Source organism: Uloborus diversus, chromosome 9 (genome assembly GCF_026930045.1).
Source record: "Uloborus diversus isolate 005 chromosome 9, Udiv.v.3.1, whole genome shotgun sequence".
NCBI classification, from domain to species: Eukaryota; Metazoa; Arthropoda; class Arachnida; order Araneae; family Uloboridae; genus Uloborus; species Uloborus diversus.
The window spans coordinates 71,978,668-71,998,463 of NC_072739.1; the positions used below are offsets into that span (position 1 = coordinate 71,978,668).

The following is a 19,796-nucleotide window of genomic DNA, read 5'->3' on the forward strand; positions in this document are numbered from 1 at the left end:
AGCTTAATAAGATGTAATTCCGTTACTGTTGATGTAATTCCGTTACTTCCATTTAAATTCCAAAAAAAAATATTAACTAATGAGTATATTTTCAACGACAAATATTTTTTATAATATCACATGTGGTCAATTGAACCACAGAAAAAATAAATAAAATCATGTTTTAAATTCACAGTAATTCAAGTTTGACTTAGCATCACTTTTAACTTTGTCTTATTTCTGTAATTCCGTTACCAAGTATTAAAAAAATTCTAAAAAATGTATGGATTGTTTGTGAACTATTTCAAATGCAAATTTTGTTTACTGTGCATACACTTGTTATGCATGCATAGTATGATAAATTAAAAAAAATAATAACTTAGTCTAATTCCAATCAAAACTTATAAATTTGCTCTGATGTGTAATTCCGTTACCAAAGAATTGCCCTGATAAATTCAGAGCAAAGTCCAATTGACTGAAGGTACTTAAAAAAAAAAATTTGTGATGTCCCGTACGTAACAAAACTTTATTATTTTTCTAAAAAATAACAAATAGCTAAAATAAAAAGATATTTTACAGACACCTAGTTGAAGTTGTATATACTGCATAAAAAATAGTTACAAAGTACCTACTTTAATTGTTGTCAATGAAAAAACTACTATTATCTTAAACTTTTGCTGTGAAATGTCCCATACGTAACATGTGAATACTGTGGAATGACCCATTATCAGCTTTAAAAAAGAACTTTCATCTAATTGTCTGACATCTTGAGAATCTGCAACGGAAAAGACTAATAAAAAATCCGCCAAGATGAAGGGGTACTTGAAAGAACTAAAGCTTGTTCGCTTTGTTCAAGCTCTCCATTATTGGCTAGATATTGTTGACATTTTAGTGACAGTGTCAAAAAAATTTCAATCTGACGATTTCACAATTTTGGATGTGATCACCACTTTGGAGGCTTCTTCTTTACAGTTAGAAGCTTTGCGACATACTGATGGACCGCACATGAAGGCTTTTAAAGATAATTTCAAAAGTAATTCCTTTCAGAATATTGAACTTAAAGGAAAAGAACTCCAAATTGAAGACCTTATTGATGATGTGTTGCAGTGTGTTGACAACCGTTTTCAAAAGCTTCAAAATTCAACCCCAATTTCTTTATTCAACACTTTCAACTACAACTATTGGCCATTAGAAAACCCTACTGCTTTGGCTGCTTATGGCAATAGTGAAATTGCTGAACTTTGTAATCACTTCAGCCAAAACCTAAGTGATGATGAAACTCGTTTGGCCATGAGTGAATGGGCAGGTTTCAAAGCAATGATCGACAAAATGCGGGCAACATCTTCTAATCTTCTGGCTGTTTATTCTTACCTTTTAAAGAGTAAACAAGAAGAATTCACTAATATTCTTTTGCTTGTAGAGATTATGCTCTGCATTTCTCCCAGCACATCTGCATGTGAGAGGGGATTCAGTGCCATGAACCGTATAAAAAGCCCTCTTCGTTGCAGTTTATCCACAGAGACTGTTAGCAGTTTAATGAGAATAGCAATTGATGGTGTGGAATCAGATAATTTTGAGCCATCGGCAGCAATCGAACATTGGTTGTTTAACACAAAAGGAACTAGACATATTGACGGACATGCCAACAATAATATTGGTAATACAATTTTGTAAATTTTCAACTATGCCTAATTATGTACTATTTATTTAAACCAGTGGCGCCGACTCCATGGGGCTTGAGGGGGCCCGAGCCCCCTCAAAAATATTTTTGAGGGGGCAGAGACCCCCCAATAAATCAAGTAAATTATAAGTTACATTATGCTTTCTAAACTCATAAATTTATCTTTTATTTTCCTTGTTTGAAGATAGTTTACCTTGTAAAATATATTCAGTAATGAGTTAAAACAAATAATTATTACGGTTGTGTAAGCAGGTTAACTGAAAACGAGTGGTGCGAATGATGATAGTGTTACAGTACTTCGAGTACTGTAAAAATTTGTCCCAGTGCGCGAACTTACGGGTCAAGTCTGTTGCCGGTGGGCAGCGCTGCGGCGCGCTCACCTAAATGTTGCTGATCTGGAAAAATATATATGAGAGTTTGATTTGTATATAAAATGGGAGGCGTGATAGTTTTGAATACTTATGGGAATTGTGTTTAAAAGAAAACCTTCACAAAATGATGATCCTTCCCTTCCTCGGAATCGACGTGTACCAAAGAAGTATGAAAACAATGAAGGCAGCTCACCGCACACTTTCAAAATCCCAAAGGAAAACATTTGACTCGCGCTACTTATGCGAAATAGCTATAACACGATTTTTTCTCCAGTATTCAGACCTAACGCGAATTCCTCACCGCAACACGAAAATTCTCGGAAGGGAATCGTGGTGTTTTCGTATCAGCTTTGTTATTGGCTACTAAAAAATTTTTTTTCATGAATGTATCTTGATCCTTTTACCATCGCTGAGAGTAGAAGTTCCCTTTTCATTTTAAATGCGAAAGTTAATGAAATATAATGGCACCTAAGAGCGCTGTTTCATCTTAAGTTTGTGAAATAAAGAGAAAGTTTCATGACAATTAAAGAAAAGCTAGAGCTTCTTGAAAAGCTGATGGTCAAGTAAAAAATGCGTTGAAGGTAGCACGAGAATTAGGTATGAGTGATTCTTCCGTACATACAATTACAAGTCAAGAAAAGGAAATCCGTAAAAATTCACCGAGTAGTGTCTTGCAAAAATTTATGAAAATGGAAACTGCTCGTGTATTGTGTACGAATATCATTAATTGATCGACTGTACAGTACAACTAAAGATGCATTTGCTTTTCTTACTATATACTGTGTCTACCGTATACCGGTTTACTTTTTCTTTCTTTCTCATTAATCATTGATTTTGTACATCGTAGCAGTATTTTATGTTGAATAAAACGTTTTTTTTAAATACAAGTAAACATTCAGTTCTTTATGTAAGAGACAGTAATGTACAGTTAGTTAAGAGATGTTTTTTAACAGTTTGAGGGGGTGTTTACAAGTGTCTAAAATAATTGGGTACGTTTATAAAAAAAATTTTACACATACCCTTCTTCACAACGCGAAAATTCGACCTACGCGAGAGGTCTTGGAATGCATCCCTCGCGTAAGACGGGAGTTGACTGTACTACAAGGCAATATACATTGAGGTTTGTAAAATGATGCAATTTTGCATTATTGGGCGATTTACATCAACTAGACGCACACAGGTCATTGCAGTTGAACAAGAGTGCTTGCTTTTATTAAACAGAGGTGAAAGAGAAGAGAACATTTTGAAAAATCAACTGAGTTTTTCAAAAATGACCTAGACATTGAGAGACTGCGTTTACACTTGAATATGTTAGCCGATGTCACTAATGTAAAAACAACTGGTCTTAAAAAGCATGCGTAAATTAAATTTCCTTTTACAAAAATACTGTGTGTGTTTGTATTTATTTCTTCCGTTTTTCGAAGCCAAAAAATATGTGTCGGGCTTGTCGAGTTTTCGAGGTTCTAATGTTGATTATATGATTTTAAAAAAACTTTAAAACTCACTATTTTTCATCTCAAATTTAGAAAATTTCCTGCGGCATGCCCCCTTTCCCCCGATATTTTTTAAGTCGGCGTCTCTGGCAGTGCCCTTCAATGCAAGTCAAGCGCCCTACCTTTTCCATGCCTAGCTACGGCACTGCATGACTCCCCATAAAATAGAACAAAAAATGTCTCTTACTAAGACAAGTGACATGATCTAGTTGAACCAGAAAAATTTGTATACCAATTTTTGGATTGTTTTACTTTGAAAACGCCATGCCACATACTGTTTGTTTTTTAAATTGTACACACCAGAAAATATGTAAATTGGCATTTTCAAGGCACAACAATCGACCTTTATTTGGGGGGGGGGAACCTCCATGGGATTACATAACCCCCTAAACCCCCGGTGATGACTGGGCCAGCCCCCCCAATGATTTTTGCAAGTCGGCGCCCCTGATTTAAACTATATTTTTTATGATTTATATTAAACAAATTCCTATATGCAACTGTGTAGTTATTTTGTCTGATTAATGGCTAATGCTATATATGACAAATTTAAAGGTTTTTATTAATATACAATAAAAAAAAACAGGGCATGTAAAAATTTTGTCTGGGCATGTACTCTTTAGACAAACATGCCCGGCTGGGCATGTAAAATTTTCAAGATTTTTCTAGCCCTGGTATCCCCCCAAACTGAATATGCAGTATACCGAATACCAATCAAATATTTGGTGAATCTGTAATTTTTACATAACACTTTTTATATACTGTTGGATATTAACTATAAAAATGGACGTTTATTTGTGTGTGAGTTCCTTATACAGGGCTCTCACTCCTTCATAAAATAAAAAATAAGGCCTTTTTAAGGATTTTAAAGGAGCTTTTTAAAAATGAATTAAGAACTAACAAATTATCAACTAAACTTTTCATCAAATATATAAATATATTTTATGGATTATACAAAACAAGCTTTAATTTTTAAGCATTTTCCCCCAGAAAAATAACACTTTAAACATTATCATTACATGGCAAAGCCAGAATTTAAAATAATATTCTTTTAATTTGTTCAAAAAACATGTCAAACTGGTATTTGAAACTAAACCTTGATTTTCAAACCTTTTTTCTTTTCTATGACAGTTCAAACACTGGAGGCAATTGTAAATTGAACAAGGGACATTCCAAAATTAACTTCAAACCCCTTAAAGCCTATGAAGTTTAATGGCAAAATTTGTGCTATGACTGCGGAGAATCCTAGCTAAAACACATATATGCAAAATATATAAAAAGAAAACAAAACCTGTTGTGATGCAGGGCACATTCATCTTGCATTGTGCCTATGATATGAATTTGAAAGAGTTTTTTACATGAGAAAACACTTTGCAAAAAATTGCTATACTCACCCTTGGTTCTTATTCTCTTTCTCTTGCAAAATAGGTAGCAATTTTTCTGCTTTTAAACACAATTTTGCTGTTTTGTTAGCATGATCAAACTTGACTATCATGTATTCAATCTAAAATATACATAAAAATCTTGTTGAATTTTACTTCAAAACTGGAAGTAACAATAGCAATAATAATAATAAACTGCATGCAATTTTTGAGAAAAACTACACTAAAATTCTGATTGTAGATGAAATCTACAAGCTTCTACAAGATTTCTCTAGCAAATTTTGAATAAAATTCAGGAAGTCTTAAGATAATAATTAATTTCTTTTTTTTTTTCTGAAAAATTGTAAAAATGAAAAAATTGACTTTGTGCAGTTTAACACTTTTTTTTCCTTAGAAAACATATGTAGTTTTTCTGTTTCATAATTGCCACAGTTTTCCTCGCTCTGAACACTAAAAATTTTCCCATTTAGTCAAACCAATTTTCAACCAATAATTTTGGACAGGATATGCTCTTTGTGAATTGTAAATCAATTTGACAGTAATTTGCGGGTTATTATTATTATTAATTTTTTTTTTCCAAGGGCAGTCTGAAAAGTTTCCGACCTTAATGTGAAGATGGCAGCACTATCATTTTAAGTGGGTTGTTCTTATTTAGGTGTTCTTTAGTAACTCTAAACCAAAATTGCACCAATTTTAGCTCAAATTGTTTGTTTAACAGCCATTTTTGTGAGTTAATGGTGAGCCTGTGAAAATGAAAAACATAAGACTATCAAGCTGTTATTTGCTACTTGTTTTTGAAAGGGAATACACCAGCACAGATTAAAGAGGAGTTGGACACTGCGTATGGGTCTCTGTTCCATCATTGATCACTGAAATTTTGGGCAGCAGAAATTAAATAAGGCCGTATCAGCTTGGGTGATAATGAACCTTTGGGTCGGCCCAAAACTGCTACAACAAATAAAATATCTCCCAAGTTCATCAGATGGTGTGGATGACCGTAGGTTGAAGGTTAGGGAGATAGCAGAAGTTATGGATCCATCTCTATGGAACGTGCTTGCCACATTTTGAACGAAGAATTGGGCATTGCAAGCTGGCGGCACGTTGGGTGCCGTGTTTGCTCATTCTGGACCAGAAACAAGTCCGAATGAATATTTGCACTGCTCTCTGTTGGCGCAATTCCAGTGCAACAAGCAGGAATTTTTATGAGGACTAGTCACTGTGGATGAAACCTAGATCCACCATTACACCCCCTAAAACAAAAGCACAGGTGAAGCAGTGGACTACAAAGGGAGAACCTGCTCCAGAAAAAACTGACAGTTCCTTCTGCTGGAAAAATGATGGCAAGTTTTTAGGGAAAGCCATGAAATGAGATTCATTGATTATCTTGAAAAGGGTAAAAACAATACTGGAGCATACTATGCTGTCCTGCTTACGAAATTAAACAATAAAATTGAGGGAAAACATCCGCATTTGGCAAATAAAAAAGTCATTTTTCAACAACACGAAGCTCAAGTTTCAATGGCTGAATTCCATGAATTAAAATATGAACTGATGAATTAAAATATGATCATGTTCATAAAACATTTAATTCTTATTAGATTTTTGTAGTATTTATTTATTGTATGTGATGGCTGGTGTAAATACTGATCTTAACAAGTTATAATACAACTTAACTAGGTCATTTTAATGCATTAAATTATTATTAATTTAAGTTTAATTAATAATAATTTATGTATTTAATTCAAAATAGTTAAAATCATAAATTAAATACTTAAGTTTTCAACCGGCTATTAGCCAATTTTGTACTTTTGTTGGCACCTGAAGAAACCTAAGTTCAAGGAAATTGTTGCATGTAAGACTACATTCTTGATCATGACCCCCCCCCCCCTCCCTCCCCTAAAATGAAATCCTGTATCTGCCCCTGTTTGAAGAAAGTGATGGGTGGTTTTGGATGTGGCATAAAAGACACACTATAGGTCAATTGCAACTCTGCAGTAAAAAACGATCAGCGGATGATACATCAGCAGCATGCTTTCTTGATAAATTATTGATCTCGACTTGGTAGATGAGCAATTTATAATGCTAATGAAGTTGCTATTTTACTGAAAAATACTTCCAGATAAAACTCAAGATTTAAAGGCTTCAAAAACGAAGCGGTTTGCCTATAAGAACAAAAAGAGTGATTTACAATACTCTTTTTTGTACAAACAAAACTGCTTCTTATTACAAAGGTCAACATCCCAAAGCAGATAAATCGCAAGAATTTGCCTGAAAAATACGGCAGTTTGAAAAACATGTGGATGACTCAATTCATATTTTAAAGATTTTTTTTTTTTTGATCACTTTGATCCTTCTGTCTGTTTTTATATCATTTCTGAAAAAAAAAAAAAAAAGAACAGCAATATTGCTAGATCCTGAATCTATTATTTATTATAAAGTTAAAGTATTGATATTTAAAGTATGACAACAGGCAGGGAGGGACTTGTTAATTGAAGTAAGGTTGTAAATGCTATACATTTTATATTTAAAGCAACACATTCTAAAACAGCAAAATATTTTTTTTTTAAATCTTAAATGGATTTTAATCAATGCTTTTTTGAAAAAAGATCATGTGATTCAAATCAAGCTAATTTTAATCATCAAACTCCGTCATTTATGGCAGTTTACTTGCTAACATGAAATTTAGGAAATCCTGGGAATGGAATTCAAAACTGTGAAACCTTTTATGGGAAATATTTCTAAAATAAAATTTAAAGAAAAAAAAAAAGAGCCATCCACGGAAGTAATTTCTGGCTTCAGTTGTCACCTCCATTTTATGATTACATTAACTTATTGCTTTATTCCCAGAACTTTTTCCCGCGCCCCGAGTTTATCATATTTTCCATTGCCCAGGGAGCAGTTTTGTAGCAAAGATGGATGTCAGGTTACCCTAGGAATTCAAAGCTATAAAATCTTTTACAGAAATGTTTTAAAATAAAAAAAAAATGGGGGGGAGGGGCTTTCCATAATTGCGTAATGGGGCTTTCGGCGATTGTCTACTGCGCAGATGTATGAGAGCGCCTGAGTTCATATGGCTATAGACAGTCGTGAAGGCATAACTGGAAAAAACCTCCTAACCGAATAGTGGGATAACTTTATGGCATATCTTTTGACCGCTATTCGGGAAAAAGGGCAAATTGACTGCCCATCATGTATATTGTGTCAGTGAGTAGAAAAATAAATTAGTTGTGTGTCGTGAACATGGTCTCTTCAATTCGCTCGCTCCCTCTCCAAAAGTTGAGTTATGGAAAATGTGAAAAAGAAGAAGTGGCAGAAATCCTTTTCAATGTGCAAGGGCATACAATGAAGAATGGGATGCTGCTAGGCAGAAAGGGGCAACCTAAGTCACACAAAGCACATGTACTCTTTTCCATGTCTTTCAAAAAAGGATTCTCGGAACTATGTTTTGTGAATGTTTCCAATATTCTCAAGATAGTTTGACTGACAATAGCAACTTGCTTTGTGAAAGATAGCAAGCAACCCACCAAACAGAAAAAAGCAAACCGTAAATCTGCATTTTACCTCCAAATCTCATCAAGCGTGTTAAGCTAAGTCGAAAGCTGCATTAGGGATTTCTTCAAATTGCAGTGTTGTAGAGCAGTTGACTAAGTTGCCACCCGAGGTTCAAGACAAGATGATAAAATTGTTTCGCATTGTGTATAGCATGGTCCAAGAAAATAGAGCTTCAATACATTTTGATGCTGAATGTGAGTTGCAAGAATTGAATGGAGTCCAGTTGGAGAGAACATACAGGAATCGATTTCCATTTACAACCTTCTTGTATCACCTTGCAGAAGACATTAAACAGGAAATTTCTTCGGAAATAAACGAGTGCAATGCTTTTGCAATTTTGACCGACGGCTCAACTAGCAAAGCCATTACTGAGTACGAAGCGGTCTGCATTCAATATGTTTTTGTACGAGACAATGAACCCAAGATAGCAGTACTTTTTTTGGGACTAGGAGAAATTGGTCTTCATGCAAATGCAGAAGGTATTTTATCTGCCATCGAAACAGTTGTTTCAAATGCTAATGTAGCTGATAATTGGCAAGAAAAACTTTTTTGCTTAACAGTAGATGGCACAAATGTGAATGTTGGGAAAAAGGGGGGTTTGGTGACAAAAATAGACTCTCCCTCGTACATACATTGTTTAAATCATGTGTTTGATTTAATTGTGAAAGATTCAATTAGGACTAGTAAAGTAATGAGTGACATTCTTTCTTTGGTAAGAAATATAAATACCTTTTATAGGTCTTCCCCTAAGCTTTTACGGGAGCTAAAAAAAACAGCAGAAGTGGAAATTTTATCTTTCAAACCAGTATGTGACACATGCTGGGCCGATTCTCTAAAGAATTCTGTCGACCCATTTCTTCGAAATTACGAAGTAATAGTGAGCCATTTGGAGCAAGTAGTGTCACCTCACAACACAAATTACAAATCGGAAGTGAAAGCAACTGCAAAAGGTTTTCTCAAGAGTTTGACCTCTTATCGTACTGTATTTTTTTTTATTTGCCTTTGCAGATTTTTTGCATATTGCTTCAAATACATCCAAAACCTTGGAAACAAGGGAAATTTTGTTGCATGTTGCAATGTCTGTAATGAAAAAATCTGCAGTAAATGTGAGTAAGCTAAAAGAAAAGCAAAGCTGTCACAATTTGATGGAGCTTCTTACGGAGTGTGAAGACTTGGAGGAGGATGAATATAGATTCAGGGGTCATAGGTTATGCGTCCCTGTAAAGCAAGGGAGCAATAATCAAGATCCGTGGAAAGACTGTGTCATTTTTTTTGACAGTTTTGTTGAAATCTTCAACAAAAAGATATGCGATGTGTGCGACTCTTCTGACACCCTGCTAAAAATGTTTCAGGTAATGGATGCTAGCTTAATGCCACCTGAAGATAATATGCCTGCTGATTATGGCAACTCAGCCATTACAAATGCTTGTAAAATGTTTGAGTTGCCAAATGAAGAAGGCCTTCAGGAATGGAGGGAATTGAAAGGCATTATAAAGTGCCATTTCAAAAAGACTGACTTCTTGCATTTAAGAAAAATGCTTTGCAGAGACCAGCTGGGTCACTTGAAAGTAATGACAAAATTGCTAGACATAATGCTTTGCATTCCGTCGAGTAACGCTGAGGTAGAAAGGGTTTGGAATGCCATGAAGGATATAATAGGCCTTAAGAGCACATCTCTGAAACGAGACGCTCTTGAGTCGAAAGAGTAAAGTTAAATGGGCAAAAAACGGCTAGCAAAGACTTCTGTAATGCCATTAACCTATGGTGGCAAGCCTCAATTAAATCTGGTCGCACAAAACGCCAAGATTTTGGCGAGTAATATTTCTTCAAAATTTAATAATTATTATTTTTGTAAAAGTGGTAAAATATTGCCTCATGTTTTTGACTTAATTTTTTTTTCTTTAAAGCTAAACTATTAAATAATAGCTTTAAATCTTGGATTTTTGTTCTATCAATGCTTTAAAAAGGAAATTCTTCATATACAATGATGACATGGAAAAAAGTTATTCAAGATCAAAACATGAATGTTGAAATAGTTTTTAAAAATACGAATGTTAAATTACTAGGTGTACAAGCAAACCTCATAATGATGCTTTTCATTTTAAAAGAAAAAGTTTCTTCGGACAGCTTTGATTACTTGAGTAGATGCTTTTTAAATGATGTATAACATCTATTGAATCCATGCCTTAAAACTAACTATCTAAGAAAATACAAGTTTTTCCTAAATATCACATTGAGCAAAGTATTTTAATATCCATAATGAAATGTCCCCACCATTTCTATTTCTAGTTTCAAGTTATTCCTTTACGTCCACAATATATTTTTTCACACACATATATATATCACCACCTCAGAGCATCAGTAAGATATCTAATCCCAGAAATAATATTATGATATCTTACTGTTGCTTTGAGACGACAATATACCAGGTTGTCCCATAAGTTCTGCACCATCAATGGTATGCAGATTGCAACGTGGATCGGACAACACAGTAAGATGCGCATGCGCTCAAAACTGCCACCAGGGGAACAAGTAAAGGTCATAGAATAGTGTGGATGTTTATTGAAGAGAATAGCGTCCGTAGTAGTAGTGTGACATCGCGAAAGATGTGTGATTCAAAAACTGGGACACGTGCCGTGCTTCGTTTTCTCTGGAAAAAAGGGCTAAGTGCGAAAGCTGCTAGCGAGGAAATCTGTGCAGTTGAAGGACCTGATACGATCAATCGATCCACAGCATCCCGGTGGTTCAAACGTTTTTCGTCTGGCGATTTGAGCCTGGAAGAGCAGCCTCGAAGTGGACGGCCAAAATTGGATATTGGGACCGCTGTGGCAGCTGCTGTCCTGGCCGAACCTCAAACCAGCACACGTTCGATAGCACACAGGATAGGAGTATCCAAAAATACAATGCACCGGAGGCTCCTTGAACAGGACTTCAGGAATAAGCGACCGAGACAAAGTCTACATGAGCTGACCCAACGGCAGGCCGATAACAGAGTGAAACTCTGTCAAGAACTTTTGAAAAACCCAAGGGATGATCGATTCTGGAAACGAATCGTTACTGGGGATGAGAAGTGGGTGTTTCTCCGATATCCAGACACGCGCAAACAGTGGGTACCACGAGGTCAAGATACCCAGGCCCACGCGAAACAGGACAGATTCGCCAAAAAGGTCATGCTGTGTGTTTGGTGGAATATCCATGGCATTATTCACTTCGAATTGGTTCCTGCGGGCCGTGCCGTCACAGGGGACCTCTATGCCGAACAACTGGAGCGTGTTCACGCTGTACTTGTACAGAAATACCCCGCTCTGACAAACAGAAAGAGAGCATTGCTGCCACATGGCAACGCACCAGCTCATTGCTCCAGAACAGTGCAAGCGAAACTCGAGGAACTCGATTGCATGGAGGTTCTTCCGCATCCTGCTTATAGCCCTGATATTGCCCCTTCCGACTACGGTTTGTTTCGTTCCATGACGCCCTTCCTGTGTGGTAAACAATTCAATGACTATGACGAGGTGACACACGCTTGTCAACAATTTTTCGATTCGAAACCTGCCTCATGGTATCATCACCAAATTGAAATTTTGGCACAACGATGGCTAGCTGTCCTGAATCACAATGGCCTGTATTTTGCTGAATAAAATACTTTGCGTTTCTGATGCCATTGCTTTTTATTTCGATTCTTGTATGGTGCAGAACTTTTGGGACAACCTAGTATTATCACATATAAGCTGTGACTAATCACAGCAAAATATTTTCCAAAAGATCACTAAATAAATTAACATCTATATACTGCACTAATATATGATGATTTTTTTCTTTTTTGAATGGATCTGGATGCATTTTAAGTGGCATTGATTATTAGTGATATCCTATTTCAATCCAAATCATTCTCAGATTTCTTCAATGAGAGAAGGAAAATACTTACCAATCTTCACTGGTACTGATTTTTATTGTGCTAAGATTTTTAATACATAGATATATAAAATATATGTACAGTGAAGCAGAGTTTATACGTTTTCGAAGGGACTGTATGAAGAAGTGTATAAGGGGGAAAACGCACAATAGGTATGCATTAAAATGTATTGGATTCTGCAGGGACAAAACGTACCAAAGAGAAATGTATAAACGGTGCTTTTCTGTATATATATATGTGTGTGGGTTATGTTTGGCTACCAAAAATTTGGACCCATGTCAGGGGTAGTTCAGCACAAACAACTGTTTTGTTCATGGGAGGGAGCATTCCTTCAGCATGACCCCCCCCCCACACACACACACACCTAAAATTGTAGTCTATATCTGCCCCTGAAGTCAACCTTACATTTACAAGCTCATTTAAACGCGAAGCAACAACCAGAAAAAAAATATATTAAATGCTCAATGTTCATAATTATGTTAGGTCAACTGCTATTTTTTGAAAAAATATGCAGCTGAAAATGAAGTTATAATTTTTACAACTTATTAAAAGTTAATCAGTCTATAATAATATAAAAGAAACACTTGGATACTAAATTTTATAATTTACGAAGTGGTTAAAATTCCTTCTTGCCAATGCCAAATTTGAACTGAATGTTAGTAACTCCGAGTGATTTCTGCAAAGTTTCGAAATCTTTAAGTTTGTTGTGAAAAACAAATACACAGGGCCTTCTTGTGCACCATGTTTTTTTTTTTTTTTTTTTTTTTGGCTTAAATGAAAGCGTGGTTTTCAAATTTTTGTAGAGTATTAGATTTGTCACACGTTTCATCGTGCTGTAAAAATGCTGACCCAGGATTACTTTAGTACAGAATTAAATTTTCTTGTGTTCATGCTGGTAGAGAACGTAGCCGTTGTAAAGAATACAATAGTCAAAGAAAATTGAAGTAAGGTTAATTCCATGTAAATGTATCCAACAAGTGAATTATAAAAATATTTTTTTAAACAGTTATAACTTTTATATGTATTTTAGAATAGTCTGAAATTTAAAAATTTTACATCAAAAACTATTTTTGTTTTTATCTGTGGCAACACTGCAGTTTCAAAATGGCTACTTTGTTTTGAAAGCATGGTCTGTCTTTTTTCATCATTTTGATTTCTTGAATTTAAAGGTAAGTGGCATTTTCATCAGAATTTTGTAGATTAATTATTAAAATATAATATACAGTGGCTCCCAAAAGTGTTCGTACACTTTGAAGTTTTTTAGTAAAACCAAAATAACTCGAAACTGAATTCGAATATGAAGTCCAATATTTTTCACACATCATTAATACGTCATTCTAAATACAACCCATTGGTTTTTTCAAAATATTGACTTAGCTACTTTTTGAAATGGGTCAGAAAACGAAGAAACAGAGAAATTACACGCCACAAAAGTCATCGTACACTTGAATATTTTCGAATATATTCATGATTAAAATTTTCATATGCCGTTTTATTTATATTTTTGCATTGTGTTGACCTTTATAAGTCATTTGGCTTTAATTTTTTGTTTATTTATTAATTAATATTGTGCTTAATACTGTAAAATGGCTGGAATTCGTAAAAAACCGCAAACACCATTCAAAATTTGAATTTTTTTCCCACAGTAGTGGTAAATTGGTTTGAAATGTCTCTAAATTAGTTAATTTATTTGTTTGCATAGTAAAGTGCTAGATAAAATGCTTTAAAGAAAGGAATCGGACCGAAAACATGGGAAGAAAAGGGCAACCGGCGAAGTTGACAAAACGTGATCGGAGATTTAAAGCTAAAAAAATTATGAAAAATACACATTTGTGTACTGTAAAAGTTTCTGCAGAGTTAAGTGAAGCATTTTACATTTAATTTTCACCTAAATTGTTCGCCAAGTTCTTTGATTAGCAGGATTAAATGGGACCTCTTTCCGCAGAAATTTTCTTGGTCGTGCGAAAAACAGAAAGCTTACGCTTTTCGTCGCAAAATCAATGATAAATAAGCTAAAAACGTTTTGGAATCATGTCTTACTTACAGATAAAAATTAATTTAACATTTTTGGTTAAATTGTTGTATAACTGTAAGTAGAAGAAAAAATTAGGAACTTAATCTTAAGAACTTATTTGGATCAGTTAATCAGGACGGTGGAGGTGTTCTAGTGTGAGGGTGCATATCAGCATCAGGACTTGGTAGTTTGTAATTTTTTGATGAAATAATGAATCATACTGTTCCTTTAAATATTTTAAAAACAAATTTTGAACTCTTAGCCAAAAATTTGGTTATTGGAAATAACTTTGTTTTTTATCAAGATAACGATAAGAAGCATACGGCTTTCAACGTTTGCGTCTAGTTCCTCGAAAATTGTCCTAAAGTTTAGAAAATACTCCTTAAACTCCATATTTTAACTTAATGTAACGTATTTAGAGATATCTGGAGGCTAGATTCCGAAAACAGGACTGTAAAACGAAAATAGAGCTAGAAACAGACTCGAAGTGTGGTTGAAAACTTACTCAGAAATTACGCAAAAAAAAAAGAAAGAAATTTATTCCCAGACGTTTAAAAGGTGTTATGAATATTATATGACATTCTACTAATTAATAACTTAATCAAAGGTTAGATTATTCCATAATATATAGACATTTTATAAAGTGTACGAAGACTTTTGTGAGATAATTTTTTAAAAATCAAAAAGTGCCGGAAATTTTAAGTTTTATTTTTTTTTAAAATTATTCCTGTAGTTTGGTTAAAAATTGATCATAGATCTTACAATTAAATACCTATTTCAAAATATTAATTCTAACCAATGGATTGGGGCTCATTTCGTTGAAAGTCGTAGGTGTACGAAGACTTTTGGGAGCCACTGTATTTACCATTAAACAACCTATTTTAAATAGTGATTCATGAGTTTAAGTTACTTAATAAGAAGCATAAAAATCACCTTGTTTTGGTTGTAGTGTAAATCACAAAAAGATACTAAAGTTTCTCTACTTGATTCAAAATTAAGCTTTTCTTTAAAATTTTTAAGTTTTTTCTTTCTATGTGTAATGTCTCTAATTAACACATGTTTAAATTTTAAATTTTAAGTCATTTTCTCTATTTATGAAATATTTTAACTTTGTAGTGTAAGTCACAATGTAGTGTCAGTCACAGCTTCTGTTTGATCTATCTGCTGTAGACAAGCCATTAGATTTGTACATTTCTGATATTTTGTTCATTTTGATTTTAGATGGCTAAATCAGCAGCTGAAAGAAAAAGAGAGCAAAGGGAGAGACTTAAAGCTAGTAATAAATTTCAATCCTAGAAAATGAAACCAAAAAACAGAAGAGTAGGCATACAGCAAAGAAAAAGTCAATGACCATTGAGGATAAAGAAGCTCTACGAGTAAAGAAAAGAGAAGAAATGAGAAAGTACAGACTAAAAAAATCCATAAGAGATGCTTCAAAAAACCAAAGTACTTCTTTTGATCCCAATTCCGATTCACCAAGAAAAGCATTTAAAAGTCCAATGTCATTTGGGAAAGCCATTGCAAAAGTCAAAAGGAACCTACCCACAAGTCCTAACAAATGTCAAGCTCTTGTGAAAAAGTTAGCTCACCAGCTAGTTCCTAACATCTTAAAATCACCTGCTCCCCAGTCATAAAGAGTAACCAAGATAAGTAATGAAGTAATTTCTCATGTATTATCTTTTTTTGAAAATGATAGTATATCCTACCAGGCACCTGGATTTTATAATAATGAAGGATGAAGAAGGCAACAAAAATAAGATTCAGAAGAGATATTTGATGCTGACTCTTGGAGAAACCTATGAAATTTTTAAAGCTGAAAATCCAAGTGTTAAGATTGGTCGCTCTAAATTTTGTGAGTTGCGACCAGGTCACATTTGCCTCAGACATCAAACACCATCAAATTTATGTTTGTGTATTTACCACGAAAATGTTCGATTAATTTTACAAGCAGTCAAACAGTTACCAAATTATGCTTCAGAATTGGTCAAGCTAATTGTTTGTGATGGCAATATGGAAGATTGCTTTTATGGAAGATGTTCCGTTTGTGGAAATTTACAGAAATTTCACAATGTCATGGAAGAGCTAACTGAAGATTTGAATTTGGAAGAGGAAATTAAATATTCACAATGGATGAGAGATGAGACAAAAACCCTTTTCAGGGGAAATGTTTCTTCTACTTTAAAAGATGCTTTAGAAAAATTAGAATCTAAACTTCCACAGTTTTTAACACATGTTTATATCAAGCGACAACAAGATACTTTTTTTTTAGAATTGAAGGCAGGCATATTAGGGTCATTCTCAGAAAAATCAGGAATTTGTGTTTCTGGTTTTTACTATAAAGAATAAAAGTTTAGAAAATAATTCAAGTGACTAAAAACACTTTAATACAACTGATGGAATATATTGAAGTTGCTAAATGATAAAAAAATATTTTATTTATTGTTTAAATTTAGTCCACAGAATGTGATTTCACATCCGTGGACTGTAACCGCTTCACTTTTTTTGTTTCATTATTTTATATTTTATGCACCAAACAAGAAATTAGCTACTTAAGCTATATTTTTGATCAAGTACACATTTAGTACACACTTCTCAAAAATTTAAAGTTAAAATTTAATTTTCATATTTATTTAATTGCAAGTTTAATGCCTGTAACCAGAGAAATAGTCACATCTGTGGACAGAAAAGAAAGTGCCAATAAATTCTCCCAGGTGGCAGTACCAAACTGTATTGGTTGAAGGATCAACTCTCAAGAAGCCATTTTGTTCAGTGGAACAGAAACAGAAGCTTGCTTTGAGATTTCTGTGACTTTATTTAAAGTTTTTGTCCTTGATTTACAGAGAGTAAAGATCAGCTCATCACATCTGTGGCTCATACAGATTTAAAATAACCAGGTGAGATAATACAATAATTCAATGAATTGATAATATTAAGTGTAAAATATTTGTTTTTCAACTTTGAATTCAAAACTTCAAAAGCACATGTTCTTAAATGTGGGAAATGGTTGTTTTTATCACATCCGTGGACATCACATCTGTGGACACAGTTTGTCCATGGATGTGACACTATGTCAATTGATGTGATTCAAATACAAAGTTAGTTGAAATTTAAGCATTGCTATAATATATATGCCAGACATAATGTCTTTGAAAGAAAAAAAAACTGGCAGCAAATGATATGGATATGTTTTATTTATTTCTCATGTAGGGTTTTTTTTTTTTTTTTTTTAAATATTTTGCTGCTTGTTTATGTTAAGAAATTATTTTATTTCTTCATTATATCTATCTTTCTAAAAAAACTTTCAGGCAGTATCTTCAGTTGTGTAGGAAATTAAAAATTTTTAAACCATTTTGGAAAATGTTTTAGAATTTATTTATATATTTGAAGGTTTATACCTGAAGGCATTGTCTTCATACCTTCATATACTCTTCATGCATAATCTTCATATAGGCAAACCCTATTTGTAGACCCTACTGCTTTATTTAAATTATGCCTTTTTTCAATTCTGCATTATGGCTATCAAAACCCCCACAAACTGTTTTCAGGATAAAATCTTTAAAATGTTTTTTCTTTTAATTTCCAGAGTCAAAATGGAGGAAGCTCAAACAAAAAAGGAAAAAAAAAGAAAAACCTAAAATTAAATCTGAGAAAGAAATACAGAGAAGAAGAGAGGTGAAAAAACTAAGTATGAGGCGTGCAAGAGAGAAATTGAAAGCTGATCCTGAGAAATATGAGGAGGTTAAAAGGAAAGATAAGGAAAGAAAGAAGTCATCAAGAAAAAAAATTTGTGAAATGAGTGATCGTGAGAAGAGAAAGATACGGAAAGGCTGGCGTGAGCGTGCTAAAAAACACAGAGAAAAGATAAAAGAAATAGAACAGGCACTGTTAATTGTCGGGACACCTCCTCAAAGCCCTCAACATCACGATGTGCCTGAAAACACCCCATCTCATTCCAGAGTTGCTAGTGGCTATAAAAAAAAGGAAGCAAAACAGAGAATTAATGAAAATAGAACTAGATAAACTTAAAGAACAGAATATGAAGTTGAAGAGACAAAGGGACAAGTACAAACAAAAGTACTTCAGAGCAGTATCAAAGAAAGATGATACTCCAAAGAAAGATGTAAAAAAAATGCTGAGTGGTAAAAAAGTTCCTGAGATAATTCGTCAAAACCTTGAGTTTGGAGCAGTGCTGAAAAAACAAATTAATGAAAACTTCAAGAAAGAGGTGGTTTTGAGTAAGAAAAGAACCTTAGTAAGTATGATAACAGGTAAAATCATTAAGAAGTACAGATTTATGAAAAAGATTTCTCTTTTGACTTCTAAAAACCTGTTGAAACCAAAAGTTGGCTTACAAAAAAGGAAATTACATCAGAAAGTAAAACTTCAAAATTTAATTATCAGTTTTCTTGAAAATGATGATAATAGCCGGCTATGTCCGGGCAAAAAAGACACAATAACAAAGAGGAAACAGAAAAAACAAAAGAGACTATTATCTGACTCTCTGAAGAACTTACACCAAAAATTCACCGACACATTTCCAGAACACAAAGATCTTAGCTACCCACAATTTTGTCGAGGACGTCCATTTTGGATTGTTTCACCAAATTGTCATAAGCGAAATACATGCAATTGTAATTTGTGTGACAATTTTGGGTTGGTTGTGAAAAAAATGAAGTTATTAGGAATGATTGAAGAAAGATCGCCTAATGAAATACTTCAACGAATAACCTGTGAAAAAAAACTCGATTTCAAATGCTTAGAGAAAACTTATATGGAATGCAGCAACAATGATCCAATTCAGATAGTTAATGAATTTGCAGAAGAAAAAATTAAGTATGAGCAATGGATAACAAAATGGGTAATAATTGAGACTGAAAATGGAAGTAAGATGAAACAAAATACATGCAAAGAGGAAATCAGCTGCACTAAGCATGAATTGGTTTCAAAGTTTATAATACTAATTGCAGAGTATAGGCAGCATGTCGCCAATATCAAGCATCAGTATCAAGTGACAAGTGAAATAAAGAAATCCTTAGCTGAAGATGAAGTTCTTGTACACATGGATTTCTCCGAAAATTACCAGTGTAAATACAGCGAAGAGGTTCAAAGTGTGCATTTCGGAGGATCCAGAAAACAGGTGACATTGCACACCGTCATGTTATACTACAAAATTGAAAGCAAAGAATCTCAACACAAGTCTATCTGTACTATATCTGATAGCAAACGTCATGATCCAGTTGCTATATCAGGGTGGCGACAGGAACTGTGAAAAAAAGTTCCCTGACTTTTCCCTGATTAAGTTCACCAAATTTCCCTGATTTACGTTATCAATAATAATTTTTTTCTTTCTTTGCTCTACTTGAAATCCATTGTATGTTTGTATAAAATGCAGTATTTTAAACGTTTTAAGTTGT

General features: G+C 33.9%; 1 protein-coding gene across 1 annotated transcript in view; it reads right to left on the minus strand.

Annotated features, from left to right (window-relative positions):
* Positions 1–19,796, minus strand: part of LOC129230109 (glutamate--cysteine ligase catalytic subunit-like) — an 83,811-nt gene that overhangs the window by 49,486 nt on the left and 14,529 nt on the right. The window contains exon 2 of the mRNA XM_054864512.1: positions 4,916–5,025. Within this exon, the coding sequence (XP_054720487.1) occupies positions 4,916–5,025 (110 nt within the window). The remainder of the gene's footprint in view (positions 1–4,915; positions 5,026–19,796) is intronic.